This window comes from Bombina bombina, chromosome 2 (genome assembly GCF_027579735.1).
Source record: "Bombina bombina isolate aBomBom1 chromosome 2, aBomBom1.pri, whole genome shotgun sequence".
NCBI classification, from domain to species: domain Eukaryota; kingdom Metazoa; phylum Chordata; class Amphibia; order Anura; family Bombinatoridae; genus Bombina; species Bombina bombina.
In genome coordinates, this window is record NC_069500.1 from 1070444149 (window position 1) to 1070458497 (window position 14349).

General features: G+C 36.7%; 1 protein-coding gene across 1 annotated transcript in view; it reads left to right on the forward strand.

Moving 5' to 3' along the window:
- LOC128648167 (uncharacterized) overlaps positions 1–7271 on the forward strand; it is a 35256-nt gene extending 27985 nt beyond the window's left edge. The window contains exon 2 of the mRNA XM_053700826.1: positions 6517–7271. Coding sequence (XP_053556801.1) covers positions 6639–7136 — 498 coding nt within the window. The 5' untranslated portion in view covers positions 6517–6638 and the 3' untranslated portion in view covers positions 7137–7271. The remainder of the gene's footprint in view (positions 1–6516) is intronic.
- The last annotated feature ends 7078 nt before the right edge of the window (positions 7272–14349 follow it).

Sequence of the window (14349 nt, forward strand, 5' to 3'; positions counted from 1 at the left end):
CGGTGAATTTTAATTCCAAATTGTTGTTGTTTAAATAATCCAAAAAAGTAATTAGTGTGAAGTCTGGAATATTAGAGATGTCCAATATAAATATCATATCGTCAATAAAACGATTATATAACATGGTACTGTCCCTAAACTGATAATTATCTGAAAAAATGTAACGGAGCTCCCACCAACCCACAAACAAATTGGCATACGAGGGGGCAAACTTAGCCCCCATCGCCGTGCCACGAACTTGAAGAAAAAAGGAATGATTAAACATAAAATAATTGTGGGTTAGTAGGAACTCCAAACATTCACAAACAAATATTTTTTCTGCCTCACCATATTTGGTCTCTCTATCCAGGAACCACTTTATTGCTTGAATACCCAAATGGTGTGGAATCCTTGAATAGAGAGACTCTATGTCTACAATAGCCCAACAGTAAGACTCCTGCCATTCAAAGTTTTTTAGGTTTTGTAAAAGGTGACTGGAGTCCCTGAGGTAACTATACAGATTTAAGACCATGGGTTGCAGGATAGAATCCATCCACTCGGACACAGGCTCCAAAAGGGAGCCTATGCCCAAGACGATGGGTCTACCCGGGGGGGAAACTGGATTTTTGTGGATTTTGGGCACGTGGTGGAAGATCGGAATAGTGGGTGAATTGGGAACTAAAAGTTCTACATCTCTCTTATTTATAATACCCAAAGCTACTCCATCCCCCAGCAACATGACCAAGTCCTTTTTAAATTTTGCAGTAGGATCTGTTATTAGTGAACAGTAAGTGTCAGTGTCAGATAATTGTCTTTCTGCTTCTCTGATATAATCTACCTTATTAAGAAGGACAATGGAGCCTCCCTTATCTGCATTCCTGATAGTAAGATTGTCATTGGCCTTAAGTTGTTCTAAAGCAGATAATTCCTCACGTGATAGATTGTTATTTGAATGTAGTTTTTTTTGGTCTATGTTATTGGCTAGTTTTAATAAATCTCTCTCCACACTGCTTTGAAAAGCATTTATGTAAGGCCCTCTAATCTGTATGGGATAAAAATCCTTATTTTTTGTTCTAGGAGGAATGACTGGTGAAGTTGGATGACCACTGGGCAGGTCCCCACTTCCTAGAAGATCCCTCATAACCTCCAAAGCACAACAATCCTTGAAATCTGTGATTTTTTCAACATCAGGAACAGGGTTGTTAGTTACTAAATCTTGGTCAGAGTCATCTCGAGAGGTAAGTTGTGAATCTTGATCAAAAGACTTCTTGAGAGTCAGTTTTCGGACGAACCGGTTGACATCTATAATGGTGTCAAACACTGAGAATCTCTTAGTGGGTGCAAAACCTAGTCCTCTAGACAAGAGAGACTTCTCCTCTATGGTGAGATTATAATCAGAGAGATTTACAATATTCATTCCTTCATCCACTATTTCTTGCCTATCCTGTAACTCCTTTTTCCTCCTCTGTGACCGCCGCGTCCGGCGTCTGGAGTTACTCCTAAAGGGACACTTGATGATGTAGTAGGCACAAGATCATCACCTGAATCTTCAGCTGAAGATGGAGCCGCAGAACCACTATCAAAATCTGATGACATTAAAGAAGTTGCTTCTGGGTCTGAGGACTCGGCCTCAGTTGAGGAAAAAGATACCTTTTTGTTACCTTTTTGATGTTTCAAAATTGATTTGGGCTGGTTCTTTTTATCCTTGCCACTATACCGTCTGGGCCTCCTATTGCCATATTGGGGCCAGAAGTAGATTTTATTGTTTTCATAATCCTTTCTGTCTCTGTCGAATTTGTTTTTCTTAAATTCCGCCAGCTCCGTATCCAACTTCTTGATGTGCTCCTTCATCTGTTCTTTTAGTGTGGCATAAGCTTCATTGGTTTTGAATAATTTAATGGATGATTTATCATCATAAATTTGGTCTTTTAGTTTCTCTCTTCTTCTTTGTTTATCTTTTACCAAAATGTTGATGAGAGTAATGGAACAATTAGACAAGGCCTCATTCCATTCATCCACTAAATCTTGATCCTCAAACTGATAAGTGGGAAATTTTCGCAGTCGCAGCCCCCTTGGTATTCTATTAGACTCAAGACAGTGTTCAAAAGTCACTATATCCCACATTAATCTGAGGTCAGTACTAAGTAATTTTTCCAAAGAATTGAATCTAAGTTTAATATCAGGGGACTGATTTTCTTCACAGCTAGAATTGAATATAGTATGAAAAAAAGCCTTCCTATTTTCAAGGTCAAAATAGGAGCCTGTTGAACTCATGTCTTTGTCCTGCATTTTGAGTGCTGTGTTTATAACACAAGACAGTTATACAACGTTCTTATACAAAATTCTGATGCAACTTCAATACCAATTTAAACAAAAGGAAAATTAGAACCGGTATAGTTGCTCACAAAATTCCTTAACCCCTTATTGTGCACTGCAGAGAGAGGGATTATTTAAATGTGTGTCTTGATGTAGTCTTTGTGTAGTCTCCTGAAGCTATTGTGTTTGAACTCACAATTTAAGAATATGTATATGGAACTTGCGGATTTCGCTAATAGTAAGCACAAACTTACTAATGGAGACAGGTATATTTGACGGTTTTATAACACTTTTGAGTAAAGCAAATATTATTAGACAATTTGTGATAAAGTTAAAGTTAAAACTGAACCTGTTCCATGTAGTTTGGCAAAGGAAGCATTCCGGTGTTCCGTCCGATTGCCAGAAGTACTGTCCCTTCAAGTGAGTACCAAGACGCTGGTCGTTCCGTGCAGGCAAAAGAGATGAGGCTCTGGCGTGTGACGTCACTGTATCGGATGCCGCAACTGGTTATGACACGTCTTGTGGAGAAGCCGGGAGAGGAGACTACAATCCCCAGACTGCAGTGTGGTGCACCGGATGAACGGAGGGAGCCAATCCACCAGGGGATATCACAGAAAACAAAAAAAAAGGGTGTTTGACACCCTTATAGATGTCAACCGGTTCGTCCGAAAACTGACTCTCAAGAAGTCTTTTGATCAAGATTCACAACTTACCTCTCGAGATGACTCTGACCAAGATTTAGTAACTAACAACCCTGTTCCTGATGTTGAAAAAATCACAGATTTCAAGGATTGTTGTGCTTTGGAGGTTATGAGGGATCTTCTAGGAAGTGGGGACCTGCCCAGTGGTCATCCAACTTCACCAGTCATTCCTCCTAGAACAAAAAATAAGGATTTTTATCCCATACAGATTAGAGGGCCTTACATAAATGCTTTTCAAAGCAGTGTGGAGAGAGATTTATTAAAACTAGCCAATAACATAGACCAAAAAAAACTACATTCAAATAACAATCTATCACGTGAGGAATTATCTGCTTTAGAACAACTTAAGGCCAATGACAATCTTACTATCAGGAATGCAGATAAGGGAGGCTCCATTGTCCTTCTTAATAAGGTAGATTATATCAGAGAAGCAGAAAGACAATTATCTGACACTGACACTTACTGTTCACTAATAACAGATCCTACTGCAAAATTTAAAAAGGACTTGGTCATGTTGCTGGAGGATGGAGTAGCTTTGGGTATTATAAATAAGAGAGATGTAGAACTTTTAGTTCCCAATTCACCCACTATTCCGATCTTCCACCACGTGCCCAAAATCCACAAAAATCCAGTTTCCTCTCCGGGTAGACCCATCGTCTCGGGCATAGGCTCCCTTTTGGAGCCTGTGTCCGAGTGGATGGATTCTATCCTGCAACCCATGGTCTTAAATCTGTATAGTTACCTCAGGGACTCCAGTCACCTTTTACAAAACCTAAAAATCTTTGAAAGGCAGGAGTCTTACTGTTGGGCTATTGTAGACATAGAGTCTCTCTATTCAAGGATTCCACACCATTTGGGTATTCAAGCAATAAAGTAGGTCCTGGATAGGTGAGGCAGAAAAAATATTTGTTTGTGAATGTTTGGAGTTCCTACTAACCCACAATTATTTTATGTTTAATCATTCCTTTTTTCTTCAAGTTCGTGGCACGGCGATGGGGGCTAAGTTTGCCCCCTCGTATGCCAATTTGTTTGTGGGTTGGTGGGAGCTCCATTACATTTTTTCAGATAATTATCAGTTTAGGGACAGTACCATATTATATAATCGTTTTATTGACGATATGATATTTATATTGGACATCTCTAATATTCCAGACTTCACACTAATTACTTTTTTGGATTATTTAAACAACAACAATTTGGAATTAAAATTCACCGGTGAAGTTAACAGGTGAACTTTTTGGATTTGACACTTAAGGGTGATATGAGCAATAAAAATATTGTTTCTAGCACATTCCGCAAACCTACTGCAGGTAATACTATCCTGCATGCACATTCAGCTCATCCCCCTCATTTGTTAAATTCCATTCCAAAAAGTCAATTTATCAGGTTAAAAAGAAATACAAATGATGACACCATATACAAAAACCAGTCTGAGGAACTAAAAACTAGACTCCTAAAGAGAGGCTATAAAGAAAACATACTTAACAAAGCACAAGAGGAAGCGAAATATAGCCAAGCAGTTTCCAGAAATCGAAACAGCTCCTTTAGCAAAGACACTGTGGTTTTTAGCACACCATACTCTACTCATTACAATAGAATTGTTTCCATTATAAAAAGACACTTGAGGTTACTTCATAATGATCCCCAACTTAAACCTTACATCAGTAAATGCAGGTTTGTTCCCAGGAAGCCAGATACCTTAGGTTCGAAATTGTCGCCAAGTATGGTTGAAACTAAAAAACAATCTAGTATTAGGACCTGGCTACATAAGAAGGGAAACTACAAATGCAATAACTTCAATTGCCTAGCTTGTCAATTGCTGATATTAGGTAACATCTTTACCTGTTCAGTAAATGACAGATCCTTTGAAATAAATGTTCACGCTACATGTAGATCCAAATGGGTGGTCTATCTCAGTGATTTTTAACCTTTTTTGTGCCGTGGCACACTTTTTTACATTAAAAAATCCTGTGGCACACCACCATCCCAAAATTTAAAAAAAAATCACACATTGTAGCCTAATACAGCATATATATATATATACACATACACACACACACACACACACACATACTGTATGTATTGTGCTGTTATGCCATGCCTCCTACAAACTACCCCTGCACTGGGAGTAAAAAACAAGCAAAGTTTAAAAAATATGTCACACTGTTGTCAGTCTGCCGTGGCACACTTGAGGATCTCTCACGGCACACTAGTGTGCCACGGCACACTGGTTGAAAAACACTGGTCTGTCTTATCACCTGCAATCATTGTTGTCATCAATATGTGGGTCAGACCTCACGCGAATTTCGTGACAGGGTCAGAGAACACATAAGGGATGTCAAAAATTACAAAAAGGAGTCAGCAATAGCCAAGCATTTCAAAGGGGTACATTTTACTAATGTTCCAGATTTTGGAGTCCAGATCATAGAAATAGTTAATAGACATCCCAGAGGTGGTGATAGACACAAGTCTCTAACTAAACGTGAGTTATTCTGGATTCTTAAATTGGAAACTAGATATCCAAAAGGCATGAATTTAGAGTGGGATATTTCCTACTTTACAGATTAATTCATATATATATTTTTTTTGAGTAAAATGAATTATCACAAATGCCGTTATAAATGTAATATGTATGTTGGACTTTGTGTCCCATATCACATATTATCAATATAAAACAAAAAAAACATTAATTAACATTAACACCTTAATATATTTTTTATTTATATTGAGTTTCATAAATTTTCATTTTGGATCTCTTTATAGATAAACATTTGACAACATATGAAATGTTAATGTATAGATTACCAATATTTAATTATTCTTTCTTTTACTTGGGACTTCCAGCCCATGAATTTCCACATTTATAGATAATGTATTTCAATTTCCCCATTTATAGATAATGTATTTCAATCCTAGTCCTTTATTCTTCCTATTTATGGTCAAACATCAGCCTGTTAAATTTGTTATTTCCAGAATTGTTTTTAATTTTCATATAATGTCTTTTATATTACCTGTTTTTTTTATGTGTGCTAAAGGAGTGTTCCACCTTAACCTAAATGAGGGGAGTGTCTGACGGGCGTTCCTCCTGAGCACTCGTTGGTTGCATTACCCTTCATAAGGTGGGGTGGTACACACCTGGGTCATATCCTATGACTAAGCGCCTGTAACGGCGCGAAACGCGTCAGGATCGCACCCTTTCTGGACTTTTTTGTCACTCATGTGTATCCAATTTTGAATTTTATCTAATAAAGCAATCTTCTGCATATTTTTCTTACCCCCGAGTGCACCGGATTTCTTTTGTTTTCTGTGATATCCCCTGGTGGATTGGCTCCCTCCGTTCATCCAGTGCACCACACTGCAGTCTGGGGATTGTAGTCTCCTCTCCCGGCTTCTCCACAAGACGTGTCATCACCAGTTGCGGCATCCGATACAATGGAATATAATAGTCTGTATTGTTATGCTACAAAGTTATATATTCTATTAGATAGATAATGTAAACATACTGTTTATTTATTTGTAGGTTCCGAACAGGAGGAGTATGAAGCTGCACCAACACCACAGCAGGATGTTCCTACATTCACTGAAGAGGATGAGGATATCTATGGCGACACTACCTCCTATATCAGCCTCTTAGAAGGTGATATGCAGCAGCCTAGGGCATATGAGATGGAGGATGTATCAGGCCCTTCTCCATCTACATCTGAGACAACATTTCATGTTCTGGGTTCTGAACCCCAGCAGACTCATCCTCCTCAACAATGGCAGTTCATGCATACTTCGCAGCAACAAATGGCACAGCCCCCACAGCTGCACCAACTGCAGCAGATGATGCACCCCCCACAACATCCTCCTCAGCAGCAGATGATGCACCCACCACGACATCCTCCTCAGCAGCAGATGATGCACCCACCACGACATCATTATCCTCAGCAGCAGATGATGCACCCACCACAGCAGCATACAGATCTGCATCATCTGTACTATATGCCTCCCACTCCTATGGCACAACAGGAATCCACACCACCACCCACTGCACCCACCAATGTATTGCCAACAGTTCCATCACAGACAACCTCCCAGTCACCAATACGGAGAGACACCAACTGTACAACAGGGTCCGGCACAGTCCCAGCAGGATGATCTACTGAGGCTCATACATAGAGAGCTTAGGGTGTCCAGGCTCCAGCAGCAGCAGGCTTTCAGGAGGATACAGAGCCAAATGGACATCCATAATGCCTCACTCGTCCGCCTGGCAGAGGCAGTGGAGAGGCTCGCGGATAGGCCCCAAACTCCATCCTCACTTGCATCCTCTGTCATCTCCCTGCAGGACCCTGAATCCTGGTTATTAGCCTCACATTCAGCTGGTGTGTGTCGCACAAGACGCCACACTTCCCCCCTAAGTACCTCTCCTCCAAAGTCAAAATCCCGCCGCAAGAATTAATTAATATTCTTTTTTTTCAACCCAAGATATATCATATCTAATTTTTGCACTAAAGCACGTTTTAAGTGCGATTTTCATCTCATAAATATGCATCCATTTTTCTAATCCAAATTTGAACATATATCTTAATATTATTCTAATAGCTGTTTATCTGCTAAAAATTAACAGCTTTATTCATTTTTATTTCACATGATGTCAATTAATATGCAGGTGTACATTGTTGAGAAATGTATGTGTCCTTTTATTGAGGATATTATGCCGTTTAAGAATACTTGGGGATACGTGTCTGAAATTTATACAGTATATGCTATCTAACATTAGTCAACGTGACATGTGTAAATGTTATGATTTATATTCCACAAGCATATGTTGTTTGCTCCTTCAGATGAAGCTAATAAGGGTTATACAGTTATAGAACAGTTGAAAAGTAAATACTCCTTCCTGTTGATATGGCCAAATACCTTGCATTCATTCTTATAGTCCTATGTGGAATGTAATATCTGAAATATATACCTATCATGACTAATACCTATCATGACTAATGCACTCCTTTTTGTCAAGATTATTATTCAATATTTAGAATAATTAGATAAATGTATCTTTATGATATTTAAGCACTGATGTATACACAACATATATGTGATTGCCATGATATAGAGGTCATTAATACATTTTAATTGACATCATATGAACAGACACAGACTTTCCCTGGGACCAATGCACAATGCACTTTTAAATTGTTTCAATAACTCCATGTTAAAGACAATACTTCATATTTCTTGAAGTATGTAATATTAAGCACTTATGTATTTTGGTTAATAGTCTAAATACTGCAAATGTATTATCTGCTTTAGCATACATGACATTACATATATTTTATAAATATTAGTACTATGACACATTATAACTTTAATGTGTCATCGTTTTGTATTGAATAAATATGATTTTCACATTGAAAATTAGATATTTTATTTATTTTTATAATATTTTACCAGGAAAGATACATTGAGATTTCTATAGTTTTCAAGTATGTCCTGGGTACACAAAACATTGCATTGATACAATGGGTACAATAAAATAAAAAAACAATAATAATACATATGCCCAAAAATTTAACATAGAACAGGTAGGAAATATATAATCAACAATGACAGGTGCATTCTGTTTTGAGATATGTAGAGAGGGATCTCTTAAAGGAAGGTTTGAAAGTGTGCGGGAGGTCGTTCCATAATTGTGGTGCTTGCATATATTTTTATATGTACATACATATTGATATTTCTATGACAACATGGGTGCAAATATTTCTATACATAGGATCAATAAATGTAGCATATATAATGTTATTTGTACATTGAAACACTCATAATTTCTTTTGGATTTGCAATTTTAATGATAAACAGGCCTCAAAAAAGCTCTTTTTCCTCCTTTACAACTAGTTGAGCTGGGGGTAATATTTCTCAATGTATCGACAGCCTCCGACAGTGTATTAACGGTTAGCGCTTTCATTGGAAACCTGGTATAATTTATCGATTAACGGCTTCTATTACTTTCTATTGGACGCGAAGATCTTTTCGGCAGCCGGAGTCCAGCTGCCGATATTGAGGTATAACGCGCCATTGGAAACAGTCGATAAACGATATTGCTTTCGACAGCATATTTAACGGTTTGCGAGTGCACGCAAACTGAATAACGACTCAATGGAAGCGAGGCCATAGTCTGCTGATATGAGTTAACAAATACTCAAAAGGGCATTGCATAGCCTATCCGAACATCCCCTACAGAAAACCAGAACGACCCATTTTTGTACAGGAGCTGAGGAATCTTGGAAAGGATATCTAAATGAGTTTAACAATACCACACTCAGCAAACCGAAGTAAAAAATACATTTTATTAGTTTGAAAACATGTCTATAACTTTCATGAAAACAATGATACATTAAAATCTAATTAGATTCGTTAGGCATTATCTATTTCTTAAAAAACAGGGATTTAAAGATACTACACTCTAAACGATCTCTACTAGCTAGTCCCAGTGTGGTAAGCAGACCTCCTAACTGCTAACCTAGACGTAAAAACGGAAGGATATGGTATAGCACTAAACAGAAGAAGAGATCTATAAAAATGTTAGATTAATAACAATCCATAAGGTGTATTAATAAATGTGTGTGTCACATATAAAAGTAAATACATTTTAATTTTATTATTACTAATTATAGTAGGTAGAAAAGTAAATAACAAAAAAAGATGCCGGCATCCAGGATATCCAATAATTACAATGTTAAAAAGAATACAATGTTAAAATAGCACAAGTAGCAAATACAATATTGTACGTACTGAGTTACGATAATAGTGAAATGAATAAGCTGTCAGGCTAACAATTTTAAAAGCTATGATAGAAACGATATATGAACTATAATTTAAAATGCAGATAACTGCATATACAAATGATACCTGATGGTAAAATCACTCCCAGATAGAGTGAAATACAAAGTCTGTATTGGAGGCTCGCAGTAGTTGCAAATATTTCCAAATATAACGTTCTTAGCAATATCCAATGGTCTGGTGTCACTGTAGTGAGCCACAAACTGTAGAGATTCCACTCAGAATAAGTGTATTTGGTATGGTAAAGTTCGTTTGAAATCCAAATTGCCTTAAACTACAGTCCAAAGGTAGATTCTGGAACAGAGGTGTATATTTGCAAACCTACGGCTAGATTACGAGTCTTGCATTAGCCTTTAAAAGCAGGGTTGAGAGGTCCCAATGCTGCTTTTTAACGTCCGCTGGTATTACGAGTCTGGCAGGTACAGGTGTACCGCTCACTTTTCTTCTGCGACTCGAGCTTACTGAAAATCCCCTTACCTCAATTGCATATCCTATCTTTTCCATGGGACTTGCCTAACGCCGGTATTACGAGTCTTGGAAGAAGTGAGCGGTAGATCCTCTCCTGTCAAGACTCCTACCGCATTTAAAAGTCAGTAGTTAAGAGTTTTATGGGCTAACGCCGTAACATAAAACTCTTAACTAAAGTGCTACAAAGTACACTAACACCCGTAAATTACCTATTAACCTCTAAACTGAGCCCCCCCCAACTCTCAAACACTTAAATAAACCTTTTAACCCCTAATCTGCCGACCGGACATCGCTGCCACTGTAATAAATATATTAACCCCTAAACCGCCGCACTCCCGCCTCACAAACACTAGTTAAATTTTATTAACCCCTAATCTTCTGTCCCTAACATCGCCGACACCTATCTACATTTATTAACCCCTAATCTGCCGCCCCAACGTCGCCGCTACTATATTACATTTATTAACCCCTAAACCTAAGTCTAACCCTAAGTCTAACCCCCCTCACTTAAATATAATTTAAATAAAACGAAATAAAATTACTAAAATTAAATAAATTAATCCTATTTAAAACTAAATACTTACCGATAAAATAAACCCTAAGATAGCTACAATATAACTAATAGTTACATTGTAGCTAGTTTAGGGTTTATATTTATTTTACAGGCAACTTTGTATTTATTTTAACTAGGTAGAATAGTTATTAAATAGTTATTAACTATTTAATAACTTCCTAGTTAAAATAAAGACAAATTTACCTGTAAAATAAACCCTAACTTAAGTTACAATTACACCTAACACTACATTATCATTAAATTAATTTACTAAATTACCTACAAATAAATACAATAAAATAAAATAAACTAAAGTACAAAAAAACCCCACTAAATTACAGAAAATAAAAAAATTATTACAATTTTTTAAACTAATTACACCTACTCTAATCCCCCTAATAAAATAAAAAAAAAACCCAAAATAATAAAAAGCCCTACCCTATACTAAATTACAAATAGCCCTTAAAAGGTAATTAATTTAATTATAGTGTAGTGTTAGGTGTAATTGTAACTTAGGTTAGGTTTTATTTTACAGGTGAATGTGTCTTTATTTTAGCTAGGTAGTTATTAAATAGTTAATAACTATTTAATAACTATTGTACCTTGTTAAAATAAATACAAAGTTGCCTGTAAAATAAAGATAAACCCTAAGCTAGATACAATGCAACTATTAGTTTTATTTTATAGGTAAGTATTTAGTTTTAAAGTGAATGTCAATTTTTAATGTTTGGATGATATAGTTATGTACAGAATCATCCTATATAGCATACCGCCACAATCATATTTTAATATAAGTTATTATTTCTTTATAATTTTATATCCTAAATATCATTGATGTACTTTACCCGCTTCTCCCACTCACTGTTTCCTAATTTTCCTCGAAAATACGTAAACAGCGGTCCCACCCGCTGTTTACGTATCGGCATTGCGCGCTCCCGTTTAGATTAGCCATTGCGCATGCGTTACTCCTGTTTCCGCTATTTAACCACATAGTATTCATTGAATGAGTGTATTCAATGAAAACTATCGTGGCAAAGGAGCGAAGGACAGGAAATAGGAAATAGGGACATAGTTGGTTAGATAGAGAAGAGAAAGTACTTGTATACGGAGCCCTTTCATATCAACTTACCCAGCGATAATAATGTTAGGAAATGACAAGACTCCGTATACATTTCTATTGCGACGCCGTATACATTTCTATAGCGCATGCGCGAAATGTGCACGAGCTTAGAATAGAAGTGGTTTGCAGCACAATCGAATGCATGCGCAATAAGGAGTTATTACGTCATGGTAAGGGGGTGGGTCCCCCTGTGGTTAGAGCCGTTATTGGCTATGAAGACGTACGTTAGAAACAACAGGAAGGGAGCGCGAATGCTGGGAGGAGGATGATTACAGCGAAAACGAATATAAAGTATTGAAAATAAAGGTAACAAAGTAAAATGTGAGGAATTGATGAATGAAAGTCAAGTTTTTTATAGACAAATGTTACAAAGATGTTTAGACCGGAGGCTGACTTTACATTCACTTTAAATAGGAATAATTAAGTTAATTGTAGTAATTTTATTTAGATTTATTTAAATTATATTTATGTTAGGGGGGGTTAGGGTTAGGGTTAGACTTAGATTTAGGGGTTAATACATTTAATATAGTTGCGGCGACATTGTGGACGGCAGATTAGGGGTTAATAAATGTAGGTAGGTGTCGGCGATGTTAGGGACGGCAGATTAGGGGTTAATAAAATTTAACTAGTGTTTGCGATGCGGGAGTGCAGCGGTTAAGGGGTTAATATATTTTTATAGTGGCAGCGATGTCCGGTTTGGCGGATTAGGGGTTAAAATTTTTATTTAAGTGTTTGCGATGTGGGGGGGGGCTCAGTTTAGGGGTTAATAGGTAGTTTATGGGTGTTAGTGTACTTTTCTAGTACTTTAGTTAAGAGTTTTATGCTACGGCGTTAGCCCATAAAACTCTTAACTACTGACTTTTAAATGCGGTATACAGGAGAGGCTGTACCGCTCACTTTTTGGAAGACTCGTAATACCGGCGTTAGGCAAGTCCCATTGAAAATATAGGATACGCAATTGACGTAAGTGGATTTGCAGTATTTTTAAGTCTGGCCAAAAAAGTGAGCGGTGAGTCTGTCATTTCAAGACTTGTAATACCAGCGGGCGTTAAAAAGCAGCGTTGGGACCTCTTAACGCTGCTTTTTAACCCTGACGCACAACTCGTAATCTAGCCGCAGGTTTGCAAATAAACACCTCTGTCCCAGAATCTACCTTTTGGACTGTATTTTAAGGCAATTTGGATTTCAAGCGAACTTTACCATACCAAATACACTTATTCTGAGTCGAATCTCTACAGTTTATGCATCACTACAGCGACACCAGACCATCGGATATTGCTAAGAACGTTATATTTCGAAACATTTGCCGCTACTGCAAGCCTCCAATACAGACTTTGTATTTCACTCTATCTGGGAGTGATTTTACCATCAGGTATCATTTGTATATGCAGTTATCTGCATTTTAAATTATAGTTCATATATCATTTATATCATAGCTTTCAAAATTGTTAGCCTGACAGCTTATTCATTTCACTATTATCGTAACTCAGTACTATAATTGGTAATAATAAAATTGCAATTTATTTACTTTTATATGTGACACACATTTATTAATACACCTTATGGATTGTTATTAATTTAAATATTTTTATAGATCTCTTCTGCTGTTTAGTGCTATCCCATATCCCTCCTTTTTTTTAAATATCTATTTCTTATAAAACCATGCTGATTTTAACTCATAATCTTGTTTACACAAACATACTCATCAATATAATCTCTAATAATCCCTTGGCCACTGCGGATGTCAGACTGACTGGTCTATAGCTTCCTGGATCAACCCTGCTTCGCTTTTTTAAAAAGTGGCACCACACCAGCTTTACTATGCCTGAGGATAATGAGTGTTGAAAAATTATAAATGGAGATTTGGCTATAACAGTGCTAAATTCCCTTAAAACCCTTGGGTGTATTTCATTTTGACCTAGAGTTTTATTTTCCTTAATATTATTCAGTTTCCTGTTATCCATCAGAGATAACCCAGTTATTGGTATGGGTTTGTATGTTCTAGTTTGTTAAATGTATCTCCTATTGGTTCCTCTCTTGTGTATACTGAAGAAAAGAACCGGTTTAGTACCTCAGCCTTCTTCCTGTCACGGTTAATCATGTTACCCTTCTCAGATTTTTAAAAAAAAAAAAATAATAATTTTTTTTTTTTTTTTAGAATCAAAGATTTTTATTGAGGCAATACGAGAAAAAGAAAGTACATATACAGAATATACTTTTTGCATTACTTTGGTAAATTTTGCATACAAGACATTGTTTATCCATTGAACAATGAAGCCTTTTCATATAAAAGAATAAAGAAATCTTAATTCAGATATCATACATGTATCTCACCAAAAGAATGTAATGAAAATGAAGGGCATTGTATGCGAATACAAGATCAAATACAT